At 39.9% G+C, this 27,670-nt stretch overlaps 1 protein-coding gene across 12 annotated transcripts in view; it reads left to right on the top strand.

The window, feature by feature from the left end:
* MYBPC1 (myosin binding protein C1) overlaps nucleotides 1-21,083 on the top strand; it is a gene marked incomplete at its 3' end in the record, with an annotated part of 95,717 nt that extends 74,634 nt beyond the window's left edge. For 6 of the 12 annotated variants that reach the window (XM_082419323.1, XM_082419329.1, XM_082419332.1 and 3 more), the window contains 7 exons: nucleotides 2,054-2,142; nucleotides 4,912-5,107; nucleotides 8,343-8,482; nucleotides 11,787-11,946; nucleotides 12,833-12,969; nucleotides 15,012-15,198; nucleotides 20,421-21,083. In XM_082419323.1, the coding sequence (XP_082275449.1) occupies nucleotides 2,054-2,142; nucleotides 4,912-5,107; nucleotides 8,343-8,482; nucleotides 11,787-11,946; nucleotides 12,833-12,969; nucleotides 15,012-15,198; nucleotides 20,421-20,521 (1,010 nt within the window). Of the gene's footprint in view, nucleotides 1-2,053; nucleotides 2,143-4,911; nucleotides 5,108-8,342; nucleotides 8,483-11,786; nucleotides 11,947-12,832; nucleotides 12,970-15,011; nucleotides 15,199-17,089; nucleotides 17,158-19,231; nucleotides 19,275-20,420 lie in introns of those variants that run through there. The other 6 variants (XM_082419324.1, XM_082419322.1, XM_082419331.1 and 3 more) reach the window with 3 other exon arrangements.
* Nucleotides 21,084-27,670: the final 6,587 nt, after the last annotated feature.

Here is a 27,670-nt window from a genome sequence, read left to right as displayed (position 1 = left end):
GTAGAATCAAAGAGGAATACCCACAATTGTCTGAAAAGTTTATTAAAATATTCTTTCTGTCTGTGTGAAGCCAAATTTTCTTCATGTACTTCAACCAAAACAGTGTATTGCAACAGATTAGAGGCAGAAACAAATAAAGTCCAGCTAGCCTCTATTAAGTCAGAGATTAAAGAGATTTGCCAAAATATAAAATAATGCCACTCATATCACAAATTTTTGTTAATGTAAATATGGTTGTTTTCATTTAAATGATATTTATGTTGTTATTATTTTTCAAGCAATAAATATATAAGTATTTCAAAATTTATTGGTTTTAATTTCTAGTATGGTAAATATGATAGATACAGTCCACATAAACAAAAGCTTTGCAGGGCCTTTGATGATTTTTAAGAGTGTAATGGGATTCTAAGACCAAAAAATTTGAGAATCGGTGCTCCAGGGCAAAGAATACTGGGAAGGGGCCTGAACATCTGGGTCTGGACCATGTTGAGCCACAGACTTACGGTGTGACTGCCTGAAACCTTTTGGGAGTAAGTTAGGGGATGGATGGATGGATGGATGGATGGATGGATGGATGGTAGAAAGTATGAAGCATGTACATTTTCTTAGTAGATTCTGGAGACAGACTATGAAAGCTGAGTCCTGTTTCCTTCATTTATTAACCATGTGGTCTCAGGCAAGGGACTTGATCTTCCTGTGCCTTAATTTCTTCATCTGCAAAACGGATACAATAATAGTACTTACCACATCAAGAGGTTGTGAGAGTTGAATAAATTAATCCATGTTATTTGCTTAAAGAATGCTGGCCACATAATAAGCCCTTGGTATATGTTAGCTTTTATTATGATGATGGTGTAATGTGCTACAGAACCTCGCTGAGTCTCCTTTTCCTCCTATGTAAAGTTAGGGAGTTAGAGGATCTCTCAAGTTCTCTTCCAGCTCCAACATTCAGAAATCACCACCACTACCATCATCATCATCATCTTCCCCTAAAGTTTATTGAGCACTTACTCTTCTCAGCCATTATGCTAAATGCTTTATATGCATGACCTTATTTAATCCTCACTACAATGCTGTGAATTAGATGCTGTTATCATCCCAGTTTTACGGAATAGGCTGAGACCAGATCTACTGTCTGATCTGGAACTCAAACCCAGATCTCTCTGACCCCGCAGTCCATGTGTCTAAGCAGAGCATAGGCACCGGAAGCTGATTCCAGGTCTAATCCTGGCTGTGTCACCTTGCGGCAGGTGACTTAAACCCCTGTTGCTTTAACTTCTTTATCCTAAAGTAAAAACAGTACCTGTGTCATAAGGTGGCTGTGAGGTTTAAACTGGTCCCTTCGTGGAAAGCATTTATCCCAGTATCTGTTCCATACAGAGCCCTCAAGTGATGTGACCCACCTCATCGCTGTGAGCCATGAGCCTTGATTCTCTGCTTCTGATGGGTTTACATCCACATGTTCTAGTATCTTCATGGTGCTTAATGAATGAACATTAATATACAGTGGGCTAGGGCTGCCTATTATATACTTCACCTTAGTCATAAAGGGAGAAAGTTACCATCAAATTCTAACATAATTACATAAATAACAAGTGCTAGGTGCTAAAGCATTTTTTATTATTCTTTTCTGGTGAGAAAAAATGGGCAGTCCTACCAGCTAATGTGGTGACTGCAGATCTTTTATGGAATGTTCATTGGAGAATATACTCAGTGTTAGAAACTAAGAAAACAATATATAAGGTCCTAAGAGAAAATTTAGTGTTTTTCTAGAAAGTTGCTTTAGGCTTATAATAAAAATAGGAAGTTGTAGTAAAATTAAGGAGGTCAGGGAATAATCTTGTTGAGTCAAACTGTTAAAACATCTCTCCCTGAAGGGAACATTTGGAACCAAAGTTACCACATATAATCTGTTAGTAGCCCAACTGAGGTTTTACTTCAGAGACATGAGCATAGGGAAGTCCTGGTGAGTATCATGACAAGTATGCTTATGTAATGCTGCTTCCAGTGTATGATACTGACTGCAAAATTACACTCTTCTACTCTCATTCAGAGGCTCCAAAGATTCGCATCCCAAGGCACCTAAAGCAAACCTATATCCGCAGAGTTGGAGAAGCCATCAATCTGGTTATACCTTTCCAGGTAATAATTCAGGGTCGCTCATTTTCTCTTTCCCATGCTGGGGTGTTTAAGGAGTAGAGGGAGGGACTTCAGCATTTAAGTTATTCATGATTCAGAATTTCCTCAGAGGAGGAGCAGGAAAGGATGGAGGAGATTTGGAGAGTGATTAAACAACCTCCTGCTTTTTAAGTACAGAAGTCTATAAAACTGTCATAGATTTTCCTTCTGCATGAGATAAATGAGACCTAGTCTTGTCTGAAGCTCAGGGAACACAGGGTGCCAGAGAGGAAACACCCAGGAGACACCGCAACAAGAAATGCTTAAAGATCTTTCTGGTTCTATCCATCTGTAAAACTGATCTTCCTTTTAAGTGAAGTTCTTGGTGTAACATTCAGGAAAACAACATGTGCTTACTTCCCATGATTACCTCAAACCACACTCAAATCACCCAAATTCCAATGAGGGATAACTGAAATTTGAAATTTTGATGCCCCTAACTGAAATAAATGAACATTGTTAAATCATCGCTCCCTCAAAAGAATCTGTTGTTTATAAGATTAACCAGGCTTTGCATATGATAATCACTTTTGGTCTCTCTCTCTCTCTCTCTCTTTCTCACACACACACATACACACACACACACACACACACACACTTCACCATTACCTCCTTACTCATTCGATTCCTTTTATGCCTCTAAACAGTGCTGTTCAATAGAACTTTCTGTGATGATAGGAATGTTCCGTATATGCAATGTCCAATATGGTAGCCAGCAGCCAAATGTGGCTATTGAGGACTTGAAAGGTGCAGCTAGAAACTAGGGCAACTGGGGAAATGAATTTTTAATTTTCCTTAATTTTAATTAGTTTTAGTTTAAATGGCCACATTGAGCTTGCGGCTGTTACGTCAGACAGCATGGCCTTAGAACTGGAATTTAGGTCTCTGCAAACATTTGGATACACACACACACACATACACACACACGCAGAGCTGGTTCAAGCACAGGCTCCCATGAAAACTAACCTAAAGGGACAGCCAGTTCAGGCCATTCTCATTGTACCTGGGGCCCAGCCTTAGAAGAGGCAGTTAGCTTCTACGTACACAGCACATGAAATCAGAACGGAAGTCAAGGAGGACGTGAGTGTGAACACAGCAGAGGAGGAAGGCGATGGCTTGGCAAGGTTCCTCCCACTTCTGCCCTCCCACAGCCTAAAAAAAAAAGCCAGGAGTTGGCACAAGGCGGGCACCCAGGACCCAGCCCCAGCCCTGGACTGGGGCTGAATCAGCCCTCTAGTTCCCACATCATGTCAACAGCTAGGGCTAATCCCAGTTCCTGGATCTTGTTAGGGGTGGGGGAGTGTATTCAGCTCTGTCCCTGGGTCTGGGAGAGGAGAGAGCATGAGAACAGGGACCTCATAGGTATGGCACCCCAGGGGCTGGTCAGCTACCAGGAAGGGGGTGATGAGACTGGTATGTCATGTTTGTATATTTATGTAACCTCTAGAGTTCTCGAATCTTTTCTCATTTGAGCCCCAGAAACACCTTGTGAGGCAGGAATGGCAGATTTCCTTACCCCCCTTGAGAAGGGAAGAAACTGACATTCAGAGAAGTTAAGTGACTTGCCCAAAGTCACACAGCAAATAAATGGTAGTGCCATGAACAGAGTCTATATCTCCAGATACTGAATCCAGTGCTTTTTTCACTCCATACATTATCAGAGAACTCAATTTTTTTCCCCAGTAGTTAATAGTAAATTGTACACTTAAGGAAATGAGACTTGGAACTATTTTTCCCATCTTTAACAATATTGTTCTCTACTTCCCCATATGCACATCTGAGCACCTGCAACCATTCTTCAAGCCCTGTGGGGAGGGGTTTGATGTGTGTCTCTCACATTCCTTAGCAGAACCTATCAACAAGCCACATTAGGAGCCCATGGTTAGGCTGTGCATTACCCAACGGAATTAATGCTTGGTTCCTGTCTGTGGGGTGAGCCTGGGCGCTCAGGAATCCTAGGAAGTTCCTTTGTAACATAAACTGAAACTCATGTCCTTGAATGAGATTATAATTACTCAAAGTCTGCTCTTAAAGAATAGTTTCAGCTGCTAGAGAGAACAGAGAGAGAATTACAGACAAGTCTGAACTGAGCAACACAGTACAGTGGAACAATAATAATCATTAGCATGTAGATGATATTAATGAAACACCTCTGCAGTGCGCCGAAGCTTTCTAAGAACTTCAGTTGTGATAACCACCCTGAAGAAAGGTACTCTCATTCCATTTTACAGATTGGGAAACTGAGGCAGGGAGTTTAAATAACTTGCCCAAAGTCACACAGCTATTAAGTAGTGGAGTCAGGATCCAAATACAGATTCTAGGGTCCCAGGGCCCATGTTCTGAACCATTAGGCTGTGATGTGCAGGCTTTGGAGCTGAAGAGACCTGGCTAGAAGACCAGGTTCCAGCACTTAGCTGCAAGGCCTTGTGCAAGTCATTTAATACCTCTATCAAAAAAAAAAAAAATGAGGATAATGATACTTATCCTGATGTGAAGAGTAAGGGAAGTTATAAATATCGTGTACCTAACATAGTACCTTGCATACAGAATGCAATCGATGGGCAATAGTGAATATTACGTTACTGCTGTAACTGCCCACCACCAGACCATTTTCCAACCTTGCCTAGGATGGGGTAAGCCACTGCCCATTTTTTTAATGCTGAAAAAAAATCTGGAGACAATCTGATCCCCTCCCGCCTCTACTTTTTCTGTCTTTTTTTTTTTTCTTTTAAGGGAAAACCAAGACCAGAATTAACTTGGAAGAAAGACGGTGCACCTATTGATAAGAATCAGATCAACATTCGCAACTCTGAGACCGATACAATCATATTTATCAGAAAAGCAGAGAGGAGCCATTCTGGGAAATATGATCTGCAGGTCAAAGTGGAAAAATACGTGGAAACTGCATCCATCGATATCCAGGTTGTTGGTAGGTTTGGAGGAGGGAACTAGAACATTCTATATGGAGACAAATTGTCCTTGTCAATAAGGCAAGAGTCAGAATTTCTTCTGTTAGGCTGGCTCTACAGAAAATTCCTCTTTTTATTTTTTTTTATTTATTTATTTTTTTAATTTTAAAAATACTTTATTGCTAAAAAAAAATGCCATATCAATTACAATAGTAACATCAAAAAATCATTGATCACAGATCACCATAAGAAATACAACAATAATAAAAAAGTTTGAAATATTTCAAGAATTACCAAATTGTGACACAGAGACAGGAAGTGAACAAATGCTGTTGGAAAATTGGTGCCCGTAGACTTGCTCCATGCAAGGTTGCCCCAAACCTTCAATTTGTAAAAAAAAAAAAAAAAAAAATGCAGTATCTGTGAATGAAGCACAATAAAATGAAGTATGCCTGTAATGTCTTCCATTAGGGGCTATTTTCTTAGGAAACTAATGAGCTATAGAGGGAGGAATTGGGAGAACTTACCAGGAAGAGGTTGCATCTTTAAAGAGAGCCTTTGCACAGCATTTACAGTGTATCCGGACAACACTCCAGACAATGATTCTAAGCCCTTTACACTCATGAAAATTCCTCTTTTTAGAATTAAAAAAAAGATAGATAAATTAGGAAGATTGGTTAGCATTTTAGAATAATTTTTCACTGACTAAAAGGACTAATCATGGGAGACTTAAGGCATATATAGTAAAGAAAATTAATGTATGTGCTTTCTAGTGAAAACTATCAGTGCTGTTTTACAATCCAGTTCTCTCTTACTCTGTTTCTCAACGCTTCAATGCTAAAACTATTTCCCATGTTGAATTCTTGCATTAAGAAAACATTATAGATTCTAGATATAGTTTAACATGTTTCCTACTACATTTAAAATTTGCTAATAGTAACGTTAATGGAGAATGAAGAATTTTTATTAAATGTAGGAAAGGTATACCTAAACAGAGTTAAACAGTTAAAGACTGAATTGTGGTTGGTCGTGCAGGGCTTAGATACTTACCTGTCCAAACAAGGTTAGTTCTTACTTGTTTCCACAGTTAGGGCAATAGAGGGAGGGTCTCTTACAAGTAGACCCTTCTCGCTTGAACTGTTCTTTAATTTTTGCAATGTCAAGAAATAAACTTAAGAGCAGAGTTAGGAGAAGCCTTGTCTCCAATCAATTTTATGATTACAGTTTAGCACATGTGCTAGAACTAGAGGTTCTCTAACCAAAGGAGCAGCTTCCTGTGGCAAGCCTTCCCTTAGGTGAAAGGTCATGTCCTTTGAACTAAGCAATCTTTTCGTGCTGACTAAACTGTCTTGATTTTTGTTAAGTTGAAAGGAGTGTTGAGGATGTTATATGTGCCCTTGGGTCTGGCCTGGCTCCATTTTATTTTATTTAATTAATTTATTTATTTTAAACATCTTTATTGGAGTATAATTGCTTTACAGTGGTGTGTTATTTCTGCTTTATAACAAAGTGAATCAGCTATACATATACATATATCCCCAAATCTCCTCCCTCTTGCGTCTCCCTCCCACCCTCCCTATCCCACCCCTGTAGGTGGACACAAAGCACCGAGCTGATCTTCCTGTGCTCTGCGCTGGCTCTATTTTAATGGAAGCCCTTGTGGTTGGGTCTGGAAGAGCCTTGCCCTCTGAAACACAAGGAGGGACTTTTTTATTTTTCCTACTTTGCCATGTAGTTACTTTACCAGGTAGTTACAAGTCCCTGGCATGTCACTCACACGCTCAAAGTGTTCAATAAATAGTAACTATTAGTATCCTACTTATTTTATTAGTCCCAGATTTATGTTTCTGCCATGACTGTAAAAATCTAGCCATTTACTGTTGGGGAGCAAGTGTTTGAAAAGCCAACGTGAACTTTGAAGACAAAGCAGACCTGGGGTGCAGGTGGGAAGTTGAACTGGGAGAAGACATCTGTCTGTAGGACAAGTTGGTGAAAACAGGAGATAGAAAGCTGTGGTTGTAGAGACTCGTTGTTGGTAATTGTAGAAAGGGCTCCACCCCCGGAGCCCATGAAGACTGCATGTTAAATGTTGCTTAAAAGAGAGAAAAACATGACCAGAAAGCACTCTGATATTTATTCTTTTCAATCTGACATTTCAAATAGAAATAATTATAGTTGCCTTTTAATACCTGAAAAATATTTCAGGGCAGAAAGGGTACTGCTTGCACTGCAAAGGATAACAGATGTGAAATTCCGCTGAAAACATTAAGAAGTGCTATGCAGATACGTAGTATGATTATTGTCCTTCTTTGCACCTCTATGCGTGATTTTTTTTTGAGGGGGCCTCCCAATGAAGATTTAGTTTTCTTTTTTATTAATTAATTTTTCTTGAAGTATAGTTGATTTACAATGTTGTGTTAGTTTCTGCTGTACAGCAAAGTGAATACCTATACATATATCCACTCCTTTTTAGATTCTATTCCCATACAGGTCATTCCAGAGTATTGGGTAGAGTTCCCTGTGCCATACAGTAGGTTCTTATTAGTTATCTATTTTATATATAGTAGTGTTATATGTCAGTCCCAACCTTCCAATTTATCCCTCCCCCCAAGTTTTCGTTTACTTGACTTTTGGCCTTTCTGAATGTTACTGCAATTTACTGGAAGGTCAGAGGCCACAGAAATTCATGGTGCAGAAAATAAAGTGAAGAAAGACTTGATTTCTTCATTAATGCATTCTACTTCCATAAAATGGAAACACTGATAAATACAAATGAATCTTGAAGGGAGAGATGGCAGAGGAAATAAGTTTTCCTCACTCCCATTAAAGGTGCCTTTTGAGTGCAGCAGAAGACCTCTGTCACAGACTGTGGGCTTCGGGGCTCTCACCGAAAGCTGGCACTACACAGCCCAGGTAGGCTCTATGATTTCAAGTCTAGCATCAGCTTACCTTTCCCATTAGGCAGGGTAGCCTGTGACTCACTGCCAGTAGTCGGCCCCTGGAGGGATGGTTAATGATGTTTGAAGTTTCATTTACATTTTCTTTTCAAAATCCTTTTCTTTCCATGAAGATGAAAGTCAAAGGTTTCCAGATAAGATTAGTAGGAGTGCATTGTACTTCTCCGGAGAAGAAGAATGCAAAAGAAACGTGTGTAGAAATACAGGAAGAAAAGGACATTTTAAAATATCCTCCTGTAACAAGGTCTAGGTTGGGGGGAAAGTGACCTCACAGTGATGCCATGAATTCATCCTACAGACCGTCCGGGTCCACCCCAAGTTGTGAAGATCAACGATGTCTGGGGAGAGAATGTTGCTCTATCATGGTTACCACCAAAGGATGATGGAAATACTGCCATTACAGGGTACACGATCCAGAAGGCCGACAAGAAGAGCATGGTAAGGTCTGGCTTTCTCTGGTTCAGCAGCAGCAAAATAACATTTCATCAGAAGTAAAGGGGGAAGCATGAGGTCCTCTCTGGTGAGGAGCTCATGAGGGTCATGGAGAAGTGATGTGGCACAGTGGGAAGGGTAAAGCCTTGGGAGCCACGAAGAGTTGGACTTGCATTTCCACTTAAAACCACATACACATGGACAGTCACTTAACCTCTTTGATCTCCATTTCCCTCATCTGTAAAATAAGGACACTGATGTTTACCTCGCTTGTTTATCAAGAGGCTAAAACAGGGACTCCCCTGGCGGTCCACTGGTTAAGACTCCATGCTTCCACTGCGGGGGGTGTGGGTTCGATCCCTGGTCAGGGAACTAAGATCCCACATGTCGCGCAGTGCAGCCAAAACAATATAAAGCAACTGGCAGAATGCTCAGTAGAATTCAATAAAGTTATTCGTTCAACAAATATTTACTCACTCTGGATTCTGACTCAGATCTGCACCCATGCAACTTCTTTCTCCTTGTAAAATGAATGTTGGTAGCATGGACTGATGTCTTTAAAAAAAAAAATTCCAGTTAGAAAAGAAAGATTCTAAAGGTAACAGCATATGCAAAGGTCCTGAGGAGGAAAAGCATGTAGAGTATTCAAGAAGCAACTCAGTTGGAGTACGAATTATTATTAGCTATGTTTTATAGATGAGGAAACAGAGGCTCAAAAGGCTGAATAACTTGCTGGAGATCACCAGATTTTAAATGTTAAAGTCGAGGTCTTTCTGAATCAGAATCCATCCACTACAACTACCATTGCTCTACCTGTAAGTCAATGAATGAATAAATGAATGTTTGGACACAGAATGGCTTGGAGCCACTATTCATTCTCATAGGAAGAGTAAAACATCATACCAAGTGATATTGATAGGAAGTCTGCAGGCATTTACACTACTAGATCTCAGTAAGAACTTAGGGTATAAGGTTACATTGGATTAATAGAAGGGGAGAGGGTTGGAAAGAGCAGTCTAAGTAACTGGAATGGATTTCAAGCCTTGCCTTTCCATAAACTATTTCTAGCATGTCTTTCCCCCCACCCCTGGGTGGGTGTTACATGACAAAATAAGACTTGGCATTTAAAGAAACATGTTTCAGCCAAACCTGGACAGCTTGAGAGCTAGATCAATGGATGACTTTGCAGGGGAGGTATTGACCACCTTGGATTTCCTTAGCAATGAGGGCTCTTCTTTGGACCTTGGTCCAGATACTGGCAGTGAATCCAGGGGTACCACACTGCCTCCAGGTGCCCCCCATTCTTCCACCCCCACCACATTGCCAACACTTGTCTTCTCAGATATCTAGTCAAGTCCAGCTGAGCCAGGACTTTCCTGCTGCTTCGTGTGTCTGAGGTCTGCCTGCTGACAGGAGAGGAGCCCCAATCCCATCCCCTTGTGTTTCTGGTGCATTTCAGCAAGGACAGACCTACAGACCAGAAGACGCTCACTCTGCCCAGTGCACGTCCCCGGAGGTCGCCACACCACTATCTCACTGTGGCTACAGATGCTGTTTTTCACTTAAATTCCTATAGTCCTTTATACCTTCCATAAACGTTGTCTTCACGATGTATGCCAACACATTCATTTATTAACTCATTTACTATTTGTTGAGCACTGTTCTAGCTGGTGGATCAAAAACAAAAAGACAGCTCCGGCTCTTGGAGCGCTCATAGTATAAGCAAGCAGAAAGACATAAAACCAAATGATAAAACAATATAATAAATGTTGGAATAAAGGTTTGCATATCGTGCTTGGGAAATAAAGGAGGGCATAACTACAACTGTCTGGTGTCTTTAAAATATCCCAGATATAGAGATGATCATGGCCCCTAAAAGTTGCAAGGAAAATCGTTTTCCGTTCTGAAATTTTTTGTCAGCAAATGTATTTTCTCCATTAGTGGTACTAAACATATGTAGTACAATGTGGTTTTCTACTGGTGGCAAGATAAACTTTGAAACCACTATATTTCTTGACATGGTGAGGAAAAAGTCAAAAAAAAAAGAGAATAATATAGCTTTAGCTCATTCATTCATTCCTGTATTCAATGAACATTTATTTTATGCATGCTACGTACTGTATACCAGGTGCTGTGATAAGGCACTGGAAATACAGGGGTGAGAAGAAAAGTCCATTTTTACCATCACTGTGTATCCATTCCAGTGGGGGAGGTAGCAGATAAGCAAGTGAAATAGTAAGTATGTCATATAGTTCAGGTAACAAGTGCTGTGAAGAAAACGTAGCCAGGTTAAGGTGAAAAAGTATGACCAAAGTGGAGTGGTAAGAGGGTAAACAGTAGAGGAAGTAATATCTGAGCAAAGAATTGAAAGAACCTACGGTAATAAAGTTAGGCAAGTTGATTGGGTGATATTAATTGTTGTGATTTAGCATCATCGCTCCCTCAGAATAGATAAGTTGGCATGAAAATTCTATAATTATACTTTGTTATACAAAAGATAAATAGACAGGCAGGTAGGTAGGTAGATAGATAGATGACAGACACCGCACAGTAATGAAGAAAATATAAGGATAGTAGTTGACATTGCCCATGGAAATAATCAATAACCAATTTACTATAAGAATAGAGGAGAGGACTGTAGCCCGGGAGACAGCCTCTCAGACGGCTCTGAGGAACTGCTCCACAGAAGCAGAGTTTCAGCACAGTTTTTAACCGTGTCTGAACGAAGAACCTCAGATATGACAGGGATACATTCCTTCAAGGTTTCCAAAAGAGACAGTTCAACACATACACAGCAAGTCATCATGACCTTGGTGCCTGGGAAGGGAGCTTTATCACGGAAGGAGTACTAACATTGATGTCCCAGGAAAGGAGGCATTTATCTGGATCTTCAAAAGAGACCTTCTTCACTTCTGGACAGTGCATGCTTTTCTTTAAATGGTTAAAGCAGATGTACAATGTATGTTTCTTAGGCCCCAAAACAGGCTGTTCTAGTTAGCATAAAGTTTAAGTTAAACCACATATAAGCCAGAATGACTTCTTCATACCTCAATATATGAAAATCTCTTCCATCCACATCTAGGGTAAACGAATCTAATGTGTAAATGAAGATTAAATTACGTAGTCAAGTGTAAATCAATTGTAAAGCATTAAACAAGTTAAATATACATTTCTGTTACCCTCAATATAAAAATTAGTGATTTTTTTCCCTCTTACTTAACGCAACATCCCTGTTATTTATTCTAATCAACAGATGAAATAGCTGTGTATTTTTAAGTGATTTTCCTCAAATTATTTTTTTTTTTTTCAGGAGTGGTTCACTGTCATTGAGCATTATCACCGAACCAGTGCCACCATCACTGAACTGGTTATCGGAAACGAGTATTACTTCCGGGTCTTTGCCGAAAACATGTGCGGCCTCAGTGACGATGTAACAATGACAAAAGAGAGTGCCGTGATTGCCAAGGATGGTGAGTTGGAAGCGGGCTGGACATCTGGGAACCTTGATTTTCAGTGATGAGACAGAGAAGACAGAAAGAAAACGATGTGGTGAAAGGGAATAAGAGTATCATAAACGCACATTTAAAATTACGGTAAGGAGATGCAGCCGCAGGCCAGGGAATGCTGGCAGCCGCCAGAAGCTGGAAGAGGCAAGGAACAGATTCCCTGCTACAATCTCCAGGCGCAGCGTGGCCCCGCCAGCACCTTGATTTTGTCTTTCTGGCCTCAAGAACTGTGAAAGAATACATTTCTGTTGTTGTAAGAAATAAAAAATAAATAAATAAAATTATGGTAAGAATGTCCAACCAAAATGTTAATCTTCCAAGTAAAATGTTTTCAGGAAGATTATTTTATGATTGCATTTTTTAACGTACAAGCTTTCATTCATGGCAACATCTGGGTAGTGGGTCTCTCAATGGCTAAAATCACAGAGGTAGGAAAAAGTCACCATGTACTTTTAGAGCTTGGGTTACTTTTATTCTTGGACACCTTCAAGGATGCTACACATGAGAGCCGCTTTTCAATGAAAGGAGAAGTTGGATTCCACCCCTGTCATTTCATTTCCTCATAAACCACGTCCTTCCGGCCCTTCCTCGTTACTTTCATGTTAAAGCACATTGTTGAGCAAAACACCCAGACGCTGAATTCTTCCCAATATTTATGTCAGTTCCAGATGACCCCTCTGGCTTTCTTTCCCATGTGTGATGGGCTGTACATTGGTATCCTTCTGAATGAATGCCCTGTGGCCTTCACACATGTTTTTCTAAGCTCAGGGAAGTTTTCAACGTGAGTCAAGTATGCTAAGAATAATATATTCTCAGGCCAATTTGTATATCTCTAATGCTTGTTTTTAAGGTAAAATCTACAAAAATCCAGTGTATGAAGAGTTCAATTTCACAGAGGCACCCATGTTTACTCAGCCATTGGTCAACACCTACGCCATAGCTGGTTACAATGCCACCCTGAACTGCAGTGTGAGAGGAAATCCTAAGGTACCATGTTTTGGGGGTTTTTTTTAATCATATTAATTAAATTTAAAAATTAATCCCAAACTCCCTCTTTTATATTCGCTATGTTATAATTATAAGTAGTAATATAAACTGACCTTCCAACTGCTATTTATGTCTTTTTATGGGATAGGGAGGGGGGATACAGGGTGGTGGTATTGGTGGATAATTAAGGACACTATTTAAATGTAGAAAAAATATTTATATTTCTTTACGAACTAAGGGATACTTTCTAAGGAAAAACCAAACCACTTATTTTTTTTTATTTTTATTTTTTTAAATTTATTTATTTATTCATTTATTTAATTTTTGGCTGCATTGGGTCTTTGCTGCTGCACGCGGGCTTTCTCTAGTTGCAGTGAGCGGGGGCTACTCTTTGTTGCGGGGCGCAGGCTTCTCGTTGTGGTGGCTTCTCTTGTTGCAGAGCACAGGCTCTAGGCGCGCGGGCTTCAGTAGTTGTGGCACACGGGCTTCAGTAGTTGTGGCTCGCGAGCTCTAGAGCGCAGGCTCAGTAGTTGTGGCGCACAGGCTTAGTTGCTCCGCGGCATGTGGGATCTTCCCGGACCAGGGCTCGAACCCGTGTCCCCTGCACTGGCAGGCGGATTCTTAACCACTGCACCACCAGGGAAGCCCCAAACCACTTATTTTTAAAAGAACTGAGAGATCAAGAGATGGAAGTAATATTGTGTCACCTGAAAAATTAGATGGTGATACTGATTTATCAAGCTTTCTGTAATAGTGTAAAGCAAATAATTGTACTATAATGCAAGGCAGAATACGAATGTACAGTGATAAGGGTACAGAGTACCAGGAAGGGAGAGATCGCATCTGACTGAAGAGATTTAGAAAGGATTTCAGGTTTCATGTTGCTGGCATTTGAAAAGAACAGCAAATTAATGAATGTTGCCCGTAGAGCTATCTATCCCTGGGTGGCACTGAGAGAAAGTGCCCTAGAATTTGGAACAATTGCAGACAGTGATATTTTTCCTGCATATACCATGAGCAGAAATAGAGAAGTCAAAGGGAGAAGGCAGCCTGAGGGTGGGAGGGAGATGCTGAATTCATGTGTAATTGGAGGTGATGTTGGTACATTCAAGCGGGAATGACCAGGAGGCGAGGAGAGCATCGCCAGAGCTTGGGAGAAAGGCGAGGGCTGTGACTCTTGGTTTGGGTGACCCAAGCATGGGGACACTACATCCCACCCCTTGGAGCCAAGGCTCCAGAAAGGAATATCAAACGAAAGAGAGTAGTGAAGCAAAATGTCAAGGAGCATGGTGTGAGCCTCAGGAAATACTCCCATTTGAAAGGCGGAAGGAGGAAGAGGACGGTGTGAAGGACACTGAGAAGTGCTGTCTCTTGGGTCTGAGCAAGACAAAATCAATAAGAGGTAGAGGAGAGAGTGTGGAGGGTGTGCATTTACAGAAGGGAGAAGAAGACAATATGAAAAAGAAATGGCAAGTCAGTGGTATCGACTGTAGTTCAGAAGTCAAGCAGAATGGAGTAGCCTTCCTGGGCGATTGATCTGGGATTATCTGTTTGGAGTAGATCCATCCATTGCCACCAGGTGATGAAAACAGATGTCAGAAGAGAGATTAAATGGTGAGGAGGCATAAGCAGCCCATAAAGAATTAGAAAAGCATATCAGGGAAAGGAAGTAGAGAAAATTGGGTGGTGATGACACCTTACAGGGATTCTTTGAAAAACACTGAGCAATATACACTCTCCAGGATGAGTTAACCTCATGGACCTGTAGATCAAATTTAAATGTAACTGAATCTTTGGGAAGATTGCCCCAGGGCTGTCCTCTGAACAAATCTGGCTGGCTTCTTCAGAACTGCTCATTCGCTTTCTTGCCAAGCATTAAGTAGAATTTAATTTGAGAGGACCTGTTCTCAAGTTGACGTGGATTCTTCTTAGATGTAGTATTTTCTTTCTAAGCCACGCTTTAAAATTCTGTCACTGGCTTTGGTGGTCTATTATTAGGCTAAGTACAGATATGTTTTGACCTAATTTGCTTCCATCTTCAGCCCAAAATTACCTGGATGAAAAACAAAGTTGCTATTGTGGATGACCCAAGATACAGGATGTTCAGCAACCAGGGGGTCTGTACTCTGGAGATTCGAAAGCCCAGCCCCTATGACGGAGGCACCTACAGCTGCAAAGCAGTCAATGACCTTGGGGCAGTGGAGATTGACTGCAAACTGGAGGTGAAAGGTATGACATCCCAGATCTTGTGTAGGCTGAAATGAAAGAAAATCATTTAATTATTGTCCTTACTGCCAAATCCAAATTACTTGTCAACATTTTCTGGGGGAGGGGAGGAAGGGGGGAGAAGATTTGGGGAGAGAAGACATTTTTACATTCTGAACTCACTCTTATTTGTGATGGCTACTTGATTTTTTAAGTTGACTTACATTCATCTCTTGCAATTCTTGTTAACTAAAGCACTATTAATTTCAATGAATTGTGGTATATACACAGCATGGTAACAATGAATCAAGTCAAAGGGGTATTACTTTGGTGATGTAGTCCATCTTAGATAAATAGAAGCCTCATGTAAAAACTCAACTAACGAAACTGCAGTTGAGGAATTTAACTATTTTTAATTCGTTTACTATTTTTGTGAAACTTTCAATGTATATATAAATTTGCTAATTTAGTACTTAATATTACACATGTAGAATTCAGCATACACATATTATAACCTGTTCCTTTTAAAATCTCACTAGAGAATTTCCATTTGTAGGTATGCATTTCATTTATACTAGTTTTCAGAAGTGTTGCAACTAATGTAAACCAAGAAAACACATAAAGATTTATGTGGTAGAAAAGTCTCAGTGTAATTGTCCTCTTAATCAATTTTCATATTAATTGAGTATAATTTTTATCCTGAAGTTTTTTTCTTGACAATCAATACCTACTTTGGGATATGATGAAAACTCTTACAGCTGTCAGAGTCACCGTTAGGAGATAAGGAGTGACATGATCCTAATGTCTTTTCTCTCATTCTTATTGCATTATTTTGCCATTTTGTGATAACCAAAGTCTTTACTTTTCCTACCTCTCTATAATGAAGAAATTATAATCTAAAAGTCAGATATAACTTTATAAATATCTATTTTAGAAAAACGTAGTAAATGCTTAGGGTATTTATATAAACAATAACAACAACAAAAGAGTTTTTAAGTCCTAAATCTAGTGTAAATATAGTAGAGAAACTTCTCGAAAAAAGTTTTTCCTTCTGTAACTTTAAAAAACCAGTCTCTCTGTTATGATTTTTGTCCATAAACTATTTTTGTCCATCCTCAGATAATACAGGATAGTAGATTCACAATTGAAAGAAAGAAAATTTTTAAATTTTTTTCCTCTTAAATGTAAAGCATATAATATTCTTAGAAAATTTCAAACTTTACTATTGAGATAGTGGATACAAATTTAAATGTTGTTCTTTTAGCTATTTATTAGTTTTTTTTTATTTTTCGGCTGTGCCACGCGGCACGTGGGATCCTAGTTCCCCGACCAGGGAACGAACCCCGTGCCCCTGCATTGGAAGCATGGAGTCTTAACCGTTGCACTGCCAGGGGAGTCCTACTTATTAGCTTTAAATGCAGATTAAGGTCATAGTTGCAAACACATCTGGTTTCTAAACTCCTTATTAGTTCCAAGGTATTGTTGGTACTTATGTTCCAACACCCAAAAAACAAGAACCCAAAAATCAAAAACCCGATACCACTTCTGCATGCTTTGAAAATAACTGAGTGTTGCTAATGATATAAAATGATGGTTTCAAAATGGTTCAACATTTGGGGTCCTCCATAAGTGAATAATGTTATGCATATAAATGCTATATTCTTTATAGTAATTACATAGTAATTGAATTTAATAACATAAATAATGTATTCTAGTATATAAATTCATAATAAGGTATCAACTGTGATCTATTAGTAAAAGCTTTTGGTCCTAAAAGTAAAGCCAAGATTATTTATCATCAGATTGTTATCTGATAATAGGTGACTTGAATCAAGTTAAGCTGTGAAAAAAAAAAAATGGTAAGACTGTCAACCGAGAATAAATAAATACTGGTGCAAATATTCTAATTCTGCAGTGATATATCAAGGAGTAAATTCCCCTGGACAACCAGTCTTCCTGGCGGGGCAGCAACAGGTTTTATAAGTTCATATCCCACTGGATATTTCTTCTTTCCGTTCCATTCCTCTTACATGAAATCGCACTTTGCATGTAAAGCTTGTCTTTCTCATTTGCTTTTAATTGTATTTCTTAGCAGCTCATGGCATACAGTGGTTATGCCATGAACAAGGAAGGCAAAATTATTCAAGGATATTAGGTAACATAGGAATAAGTGTTGTCAGAAAACTAAGGACCGTACCACAGGTTTCCATAAATAAAGCCAGAAAGCCACATTTGAAGATGACCTCATTTTAGATATAATATTACCAAAATTTGGGAATCATTTGGCATTTCTTTAATATTTTCAAGTGTAGAGAGAGATGTTCTTCCTTTAAGATAGCTTCCAGTGTGGGTTCGTTAGATTCATGTTGAAGTTCAGAAAATTGAACATTTTTCCATTGCTAAGTTGTAGAAAAATTGTTCTGGGCATTTTTTTTTTTTTTAATTTATTTATTTATTATTTATTTTTGGCTGTGTTGGGTCTTCATTTCTGTGCGAGGGCTTTCTCTAGTTGCGGCAAGCGGGGGCCACTCTTCATCGCGGTCCGCGGGCCTCTCACTATCGCGGCCTCTCTTGTTGCGGAGCACAGGCTCCAGACGCGCGGGCTCAGTAATTGTGGCTCACGGGCCTAGCTGCTCCGCGGCATGTGGGATCTTCCCAGACCAGGGCTCGAACCCGTGTCCCCTGCATTGGCAGGCAGATTCTCAACCACTGCGCCACCAGGGAAGCCCCTGTTCTGGGCATTTTTGATGGGGAGAGGACACAGATAAAAACTATTTGGACTATTTGGATCCAATATTTGGAAACTTTCATATTTAAGATTTTCCAATGAAAAATTCTCTAGTAGAATGGCTGTAACCCATCTCTCTGTTGAACATTTTGGATAATTTCATGGGACCAAGATTATTTCATATATTCATGAACTTAAAAGGAAAAAAAATTCTAGGCCCCATTACTAAATGTATTAAGCGATAAATGAGTCCTACAGTATACGTATGACTGACCCCCTATTTGGAAGAGCGAATTAAGAAGTTCTTTGGGGCTGGGTGAACAACCTGATGTAAACTCTAATGACATAGACCCATGCCTGAGTTTACAGTGTTTGCTCTCTGAATTCCTAGAGATAATGTCAACTTCGAAAGAGGAAAGAATTAGGACTCTTTCTTTTTTAAAAAAAAAAATTTATTTATTTATTTATTTATGGCTGTGTTGGGTCTTCGTTTCTGTGCGAGGGCTTTCTCTAGTTGCGGCAAGCGGGGGCCACTCTTCATCGCGGTGCGCGGGCCTCTCACTATCGCGGCCTCTCTTGTTGCGGAGCACAGGCTCCAGACGCGCAGGCTCAGTAATTGTGGCGCACGGGCCCAGTTGCTCCACGGCATGTGGGATCTTCCCAGACCAGGGCTCGAACCCGTGTCCCCTGCATTAGCAGGCAGATTCTTAACCACTGCGCCACCAGGGAAGCCCCCAGGACTCTTTCTTTAAAAGTTTTGTAGATTGCACGTATAGTCACTTTCTAGCCTGTTTTTTTAAGCCTTGCATTTATTTAGATCAGTCATATATAGTCAGTTCAGAATACAATATTCTAGAATAGTCTAATTTCTATATCCACTTGATAATTTTGCCTTTTAGAATTTCAACATATATATATGTATACTAATGCTTTGTTGATTGTCCATGTTTTTCTGTTGTTGGAAAACACCATATATATATGTTGTAGGGGGGTTTCTTTAGCTAATGGTTTGGAAACTGTTACCATAATTATTCACTTTACAGTCGAATTGGCTTTGCCACCTGTTCAGGCAAAGTGGTTGTGCATATTAATAAATGTTTTACCTATTAATGATCCTTTTGAAGTGACTGGATCCCAGCCCTTCATTCCGTGCGCTTCTATTTTCCTGTACTTTTCACCTGACTAAGGATTAATGAAATCACCTCATCATAATCGTGACCATAATTTCATCCAACAAGTACTCAACTTTGGTTTTAGCACTTTATTAATGCTTACAACATGTCTCTCTCTCTCTCTCTCTCTCTCTCTTTCTCTCTCTCTTTTCCTTAGTTGTAGCACAGTAAGGATTTTTGAATGTATATTATCATCTAAGGTAAGCTTTCATATGGTTTTGGCATATGAAGCTTATGACTGTCATAAGCCATACAAAGCCTGTGGAGTATGGCATGATTTTCATTATGTAACCCAATGAAAATAGACTATTTAAACTCCCTAACATTGTAGTTTTAATGTGTATTTCAGCATCTTGACATTAACAGCTAGTACTTATTCATCACAACAGTCTTCTGTTGACATGAAGCAAGTTGTTGAATGCAGTAGAGCATGAATTAAAGCATTTAATGTAAATGAAAATGAGTGATACCCAAGCATTCTGAACTCTTTGCATCAAGGAATGGACATGTACATAAGTGGCATCATTTCTACCAATATGTGACTTTTTTTAAAAAAAAAAAAAAGGAGAATGACTTTCCCAAATTGCATTGAAGAAGTTTTAAGAATGTTCAAATGGCATGCTGTTTTTGTCTGGACGTGAATTTATTAGCAAGTAGTAAAACACTTCTCTAAAGGACCATTTTTATGGTTTCATGGGTTCTCTCGTGAAGGGTACTTTTATTTTTTAAATATAATTCAGAACCATGGAGGGTAAGTATGAAATATTAGTAGGTGTTTCTCTCACCTTCAGAAGGTATTGGACAGGTTTTACTATTTTTAACAAAATATTTCCAATTTTTGCACTTTTGACAGTGTATGAATAGCCAAAGTTAAAGGAGTAGTTCCTTTTTTCTTCTCCCATGTGCTTGAATGGGAACTCTTTGTGCTTAATTGAAAGGAACATTAACAAACTGGAAACAGTTCTTCCCACTGATTTGTTACATGATTTGCATTTATTCTGCCATTCAATCAGAACACTTAAATCATCTATAGAGGAACCTCAAAACCTCAAAAAGAGCGATAAACACTCTCCAACTATGAGGAATTTAAGAACGGATAGTAGTAGGGAACAAAAAACTGCTATGGGTCTGCAGGGAACTTGCTTTTCCTTCTAGATGCCAAGTGTTTTAGATTCTAAATGTGCTAAACCCAGGAGAAGATTTCCAAGTAGGGACTGAATGAATCTTTGTAACGAACTGGAACATAATTAGTCACATTTCCAGGCAGCTAGTCAAGAAGTCTTGTTTCAGGGATTTTTCACGTGTAGACGGTTTTGACTTTGCCTTTTCCTTCTCGTCCTTTCTAGGTGGTCTTTCCTTCTGCAGGCTCCTCTTGCAAGGTGTGCCTCCTAACGTAATTGATTCCTATTTGCGAAACTTGTACTCAAGCAATCCTGAGGAATACTAAGGGCCTGGGCACTGCCTCTCTGCTCACCACTGCTTTGAAATCGGGTTGCAATGAGAAAGCGTTTTCTGTTTTGCTACCAGGCTCCCAAGTGTGGTTGTTTTCTTTCCTCCTGATGTTGAAGAAAAAAAAAAAGATGTTTGCACAGATTGCTTAATTAAAAATTGCAAACAAAATCTCATTTGAAGTTAGCATTTTGGTCATTGTTGTCTGTGCTTGGTCACTGTACTTTCCAAAAAAAGCAAGCTATAGAATAAGCAAAAGCATTTATTTTAATTTAAAATAGTAAGCTCTAAATGCTTTGTTTTCCCCTAGAGTAAAAAAACAGTACAATACACAGTAATAGAATCTTGAAAACCCATCTTTCTTTTGATCTAAGAGATTTTTCTAAGCAAAGAAGAGTTGTTTATTTCATACAACCCTACTTAACACCAGTGGATCTGTGCCCTTTTTCCCATTTAAAGTCATTACAAGACTTTTTAAAGTCTTTCAGACAAGTTTTCTCAACAGAAGGGAAAATGTATTCAATGAATGGTACAATAAATCTGAAGTGTTTATGATGAAATGACACAGTATTCGTTTATGTGTTTCGGGTTGCATGATCAGACAGAACGGAGGACGAAGGCTGGGAGCCAAGATGCTACCGAACTCAGGCCTGACCCAAATCATGTCTCTGGCATAGCATCCTGGCCAGATCCACCAGAGTTCCTGCCAAAACAGCTAGTCACAGTGATGGAGAGCTGTTGCAGACTACAGAGCAGTTACAGATTTAGAGTTTGCTGATGGCCTCCATTCAAACTGATGAAAACCTTTCCCAAAATCTAGAAACTGAGAATCCTTCGTACAAGCCTGTAATCTTTTCAGCAGCATCCTTCACTCTTCCTGATGTTACAGAGAAAGTTTCCGTTAGGGAAGTGGAGTAGAAGGGGGAGTAAAGTACCATACCATTATTGTTTTCTCCCTCGCCTCCCTCCCTTTTGTTCTTTTGGCCTTTTGTTCTAGGAGCTAAATATATCCTGACCTACAGGGAGACCCACAGCGTCCTGGGACAGCATCTTAAAGTTTCTGCTCTGCTTTCTTTCCGGATCAGAGCTGGGAAGATGTGATGATAGGAACCTGGGTGGTAGTTGTGGGGCTCATAAAGGGAAGGAGTGGATGACCCAGGTAGTTGCAGTACTTTTGGGAAAAGCAAGGGAAAACTTGAGTTCTTGTCCAAACTCTGGTGGCTGCCTCTTTTTCTGTTTTGTTTGGTTGGTGATCTTGCCTTATGTCTGTTAAGAATATTGGCTATCACCCCGTGTTCTCAATTACCTTCAAAATAATAATGTGTGCAATTCCTATGTAAATACCCATGTTAATCAGGAAACCTATTTACACATTATTGGCTAAGATATTTTACATAAGAGAAATCTGGCTAATCTATAAAGACGTGAAGACCATACCTCCATGTGCAAACCAAACAAACAAGAGTGTGGCCAAACTTGTCGGCGTGGTCCCCGCAGCCCGCTGCAGGGTCAGGGCCTCAGTGCAGCTTCTGGACTGGTTGCTTAACTCAGATACTCATTGACCTGTTTTGCCAAGTCATGGTCAAGTTTGTTATGCCTTTTATAAACATTGCCTAAATGCAACTATAGGGCATTTTTACAAAATATTGTTTCCCCAGTCATGACTTATCCACTCTAACTGTATTGTATGCTAGGTAATGTTATTTTTCTACATATGATGTCTCCTCATATTAAGGGTACTTACTGTAAAGTTCCCATGAGGAAGAAAACATCTATTTTGAAACTGCAAAGAACAAAAAATATCAGAAGCTGTCATTGCTATTAGCTTTCCTATAATTTTGTTCTAATTTTGTTTAAATTTTGTTCTATTAAAGAAAAACATTGTATCACAGGATTTACCAAAAATTCTTTTGGGGAGCTAAACATACAACATTAAAAATTTTTAAAGCATTACACTATTTACTCACTTTAAAAGAAAGCTTAATGAATGTTTTCATGTAGGTTAATATAGAAGTAGAAAAAAACCTACTAGTTCCAAGAAACATTGGAATAAGGCAATACATCCTTAACCACTCACTTTTATTTTTATTTTTAAAAATTTTATTGTAGTATAGTTGATTTACAATGCTGTGTTAGTTTCAGGTGTACAGCAAAGTGATTCAGTTATACATATACATATATTCATTCTTTTTCAGATTCTTTTCTCATATAGGTTATCACAGAATATTGAGTAGAATTTCCTGTGCTATTCAGTAGGTCCTTGCTGGTTATCTATCTTACATATAGTAGTGTGTGTATGTTAATCCTGAACTCCTGATGTTTCCCCTTTGGTAACCATAAGTTTGGTTTTGATATCTGTTAAGTCTGTTTCTGTTTTGTAAATAAGTTCATTTGTATCATTTTTTAAAAATTAGATTCCACATATGAGTGATACCATATGTTACTTGTCTTTCTCTGTCTGACTTACTTCACTTAGTATGATCATCTCTAGGTCCATCCATGTTGCTGCAAATGGCATTATTTCATTCTTTTTTATGGCTGAGTAATATTCCATTGTATATATGTACCACATCTTCTGTATCCATTCATTTGTCAATGGACATTTAGGTTACTTCCATGTCTTGGGTATTGCAGATAGTGCTGCAATGAACATTGGGGTGCATGTATCCTTTCAAACCACGGTTTCCTCCAGATATGTGCTCAGGAGTGGGATTGCTGGATCATATGGTAGTTCTATTTTTCGTTTTTAAAGGAACCTCCATACTGTTCTCCATAGTGGTTGGACCAATTTACATTCCTACCAACAGTGTAGGAGGGTTCCCAGTGTTCCCTTTTCTCCACACCTTCTCCAGCATTTATTGTTTATAGACTTTTTGATGATAGCCATTCTGACTGGTATAGGGTGATACTTCCTTGTAGTTTGGATTTGCATTTCTCTGATAATTAGTGATGTTGAGCATCATTTCATGTGCTTTTTGGACATCTGTCTTCTTTGGAGAAATGTCTATTTAGATCTTCTGCCCATTTTTTGATTGGGTTGTTTGTTTGTTGATATTGAGATGCATAAGCTGTTTGTATATTTTGGAGATTAATCCCTCGTTTGTCACTTCATTTGCAAATATTTTCTCCCATTCTGTGCGTTGTCTTTCATTTTGTTTATGGTTTCCTTTACTGTGCAGAAGCTTTTAAGTTTAATTAGGTCCCATTTGTTTATTTTTGTTTTTAATTTCATAACTCCAGGAGGTGGGTCAACGATGATATTACTGCCATTTATGTCAAAGAGTGTTCTGCCTATGTTTTCCTCTAAGAATTTTATGGTGTCTGGCCTTACGTTTAGGTCTTTGATCCATTTTGAGTTTATTTTTATGTGTGGTGTTAGAGAATGTTCTAATTTCATTCTTGTACATGAAGCTGTCCGGTTTTCCCAGCACCACTTATTGAAGAGACTGTCTTTTCTCCATTGTATATTCTTGCCTCCTTTGTCATAGATTAATTGACCATAGGTGCATGGGTTTATTTCTGGGCTTTCTATCCTGTTCCATTGATCTATATTTCTGTTTTTGTGCCAGTACCATACTGCTTAACCACTCATTTTTAAATTGATTTCTGAAACATTCTATTCAACTCAACAAATGAGTTCTTGAGTGTCTGATGTGTGCATGGCACTGTGATGGATTCAGCTAGGAACTCAGTGAGAAATAAGCCACTTCCTGCCTTCAAGAAACTGATAATATACGAGACTACCACCCAAAGGGAAGCACAGAAACAGAGCGTGCTGCAGGCGTAAGAGAACGCTATAAGGATTCAGAAATCGGATCATGTGGTTTATGTATTTGTTATTATCAATGCATGTATCACACTAGGTTGGAGTACAGGACATGCCACATGATTTTATTTTTCTAAATCAAATTAACTATGACTCTGAGCTCCCCACTAGCCAGAGAGATTGAGAAATTCTCTCTGTCCTCCTTCTGGGTCCTATCTCTGGCCCTGGGTCAACTGGAATCTTTCTTGGTGCCTAGAAAATGGAGAGAAGGAAAGGCCTCTGGTCTTCAGGCTATACTGGTGACTGCAGGATGCCTATGGTCCAACCCAGTAGAGTCCAGCCAAAGACAAGTGACTCTGAAACTTCCTTGACAAGTGTGGACCTGGGGTCTTTCAACCTCCAAGGCCAGAGCTTGCCTATTTACCTGCTACTTTTTTTTTTTTTTTTTTTTTTTTGGCCACGCCGCACAGTTTGTGGGACCTTAGTTCCCCAACCAGGGATCGAACCCGGGCCCCGTGGCAGTGAAAGCACCAAGTCCTAACCACTGGACCGCCAGAGAATTCCCTTTATCTGCTACATTTAAACATGTTCTTTGTGGGGAGACTGGACAGCTTTACCACTTAGTATTAGCCTTGGACCTGGGCAAGAGGGACCTCTGTATTTTCCAGAGCTTCACTCTGGCCCTCCTCTAGCCACATCTCCCTCCACAAATTAGGGAGGCCATGGAACCAAGGGGATGTGCATACTTAGAACTCTTACAAACCCCCCTTTCTTGCAGACGGCACCCAAGTCCACTTTTAAAGATTTTGTGGGCCTTTTCCTTGAGTTCAAACCCCCAAGGAAGAACCAAGTGGCCAGAATATATACCCTGAGGCCCAATGGGTGGCCTAGAGGCACCTGTTTGTCAGGGAGTTGGGGTGTGGAGGATCTGACTGAGCTTGTGCATGAGGCAGGGCATCTGCCTGTGTACACCTGCGACCCCTCATGGTGCAGGAGGGAGCAGGGCGGAAAGCTCAGGGAGACCTGAGCCTCGGTGGGCCACAATATTTTGGCAAGTATCTCTGAAGACTTGGATAATTCTACATTCAAATCTAGCCTTCCAAGTCATGATGAGGGTATCCCCCCAAAAAACTGGAGGCTACAACTATTTTATTAACCATTGGTTAGCTTGATTTATAACTGCTAAAGATTTATGTACGTGAGCTATAAAAACGAGGGGTCAGCCAGCCCCCAACCACCTCTGTTCCCTTTCCTGGGTCCCCTCCTCACTCTCCTTTACTAAGATCTCTCTCACCTCTCCACTATCACCACTTCTTCTCCCCTGACTCCAGGCCTGACCCTCCATCTCCTTCCTCACTTCAGTTCCTTTGAATGGAATTCTAGAAATACAAATTTGGCCTTCTTTTCCTAGGAGTAGTAGAATAAGGAATAAGAAAAGCAGACAGACTTCTCACCAGCTCCCCCTGTAACATTACTTGATTCTAAATTGAACTCTATCTTTATTTCCTTATTTAACTGGGTTACTAATTACCATCCTTGCACCAAAGATTTAGCTGATTGCTACATGTAGGTATTTATATAATCCTTTGTAATTAAACTTTGATAACTTAGAATGGACGAGAGAAACAAACGCACTAATGGAATGACCAATTCTCCTGGTTCGAAGGGCTGTCATCACCCTCTTAAACTCACCTGATGATCTCTGTCTGTCCCCAGATGCATTGGCTGGAGTAGCCTCTGGCCTAGATAAATATTTTTCTTCCATCTGGAGTTGATTGCTAGGGACAAAACACCAGGGAGGTGACAGGTCAGTTAAACACTCCCAGGGGGGTCACTCAGAGTGTGGCTTGGGGCACTGGCAGACTCACATCTTTAAAGGCAAAAACCTTGCACTCAAGTGGGTAATTGACCATAACATCTTCTTCTCCCAAGCCATAGCTTTAGAGAGAATGTCTCTGTTTTTCATAGATAAGCACTTACACAGCTATCCACAGGCAAGAGATTTCATCCTTCCAGCCTTCTCCTCTCACCTTCATCCTAGTCTTGGAGACCAAGAAAATACATTAAAGATATTATACACTAATTTAAAAACCTTGGCTTAAAATTTTTTTTAAGTTAATGAAAAAAAGAAGAAGAAGAAAGAAAGAAAAAATAACTAGGCGTTACCAGCAACACTGTGGCAAAGAAAGGAGCCACTATTCAGAGTTTGTAATGCATCCCTCTTGGACAACTGGGGTGAGGAGTAATTGGAAGGGAGCCACGTTTCAAAATAAACCAAGGCTGATTTGAAGTCATGTGGTCATTTGGAAGATTCCAAGCACTAGAGAGCCAAATGATGTATCCCCTGCAAGCTATGGGATAAAGTGCCATTGGGTGGGTTATCCCAGCCTCGTTCCTGAGTGTCCAAGTGGGCTCACTGTAAACTCAGTTCTCATTCCTGCCCTGGGCAGTACCACTGAGCTGGAGGCAGGTAGGGTAATAGTGGAGGTTGCCAAGAAGGGACGGAGCCTCTATATGTGGTGTTATTTTTATGTGCTTCTTAATAGCTCCTAGCTAAGGCTCAAGAAACATTATCTTGCAATAGAAGCGGGAGTTCATCGGTGAGACAAGTTGTTTCCTGGGTCTTTCCATGACTGTCAAGCCTTCATAGTGGCCAGCATGGACTTTGACCCAAAGTCTGCCTTTAGTAACTCCACTCCCTGAAGAAGTTAAGCAACAGTGATGGACAGACAGGGAGGGCGTGGCAAGAAAGGGCTCAGTGAAGGCCAAGACCAAGATCAACGTCAAGTAGGAGGGAGGAAAGGAGGACAGACCAACACATTATTTGTACAGAGGGAAGGGCAGTCAAGAGCAGCGAGACAGAAATGAAGCCAGAAACAACCTCACCAGACAAGGAACTAAAGAAAGAGGAAACGGCAGTGAGAAAATCAACACTAGAAAGAAAAGAGCTCCTGCTTCTGTGCTTCGCGGGCATTGTCTCCGTCACAGGTTCTTCCCCCTGTCTACCTTGACAGCCCTCCTCTCTGCAGAAGAAAGGAGAACTTTGGACAGGTTGTGAGAGCCCAGCGTGAAGCCACTGCCACCACCCCTCACATGCTATTCATTAAAGTTTATCCACATGCTACCTTCTTCTCCATGATATATGAGTTTATTTAATAGAAAAGTAATTTTTTTCTTCCCAGATCTTCAAATGGATGTTGTTCCAAGCATATTGTCAGGGAGCTAAAGGTATCCCAGTCTGGGAAGCACAGCAGAATGTTAGAAAAGACTCATCAACACTGAACAACAAACACCCTCACTGAGGACCAACAAGTAGATCTCAATTCCACTGTAGGTGGTATTATATAATCAGTTATATATATATATATAAAATAGAAAATA

The sequence above is a fragment of the Balaenoptera physalus genome, assembly GCF_965194825.1.
Source record: "Balaenoptera physalus genome assembly, chromosome: 13".
Classification (NCBI taxonomy): Eukaryota; Metazoa; Chordata; class Mammalia; order Artiodactyla; family Balaenopteridae; genus Balaenoptera; species Balaenoptera physalus.
Note: the sequence above shows the minus strand (reverse complement) of the source record. Positions and strands in the feature narration are given on the sequence as shown.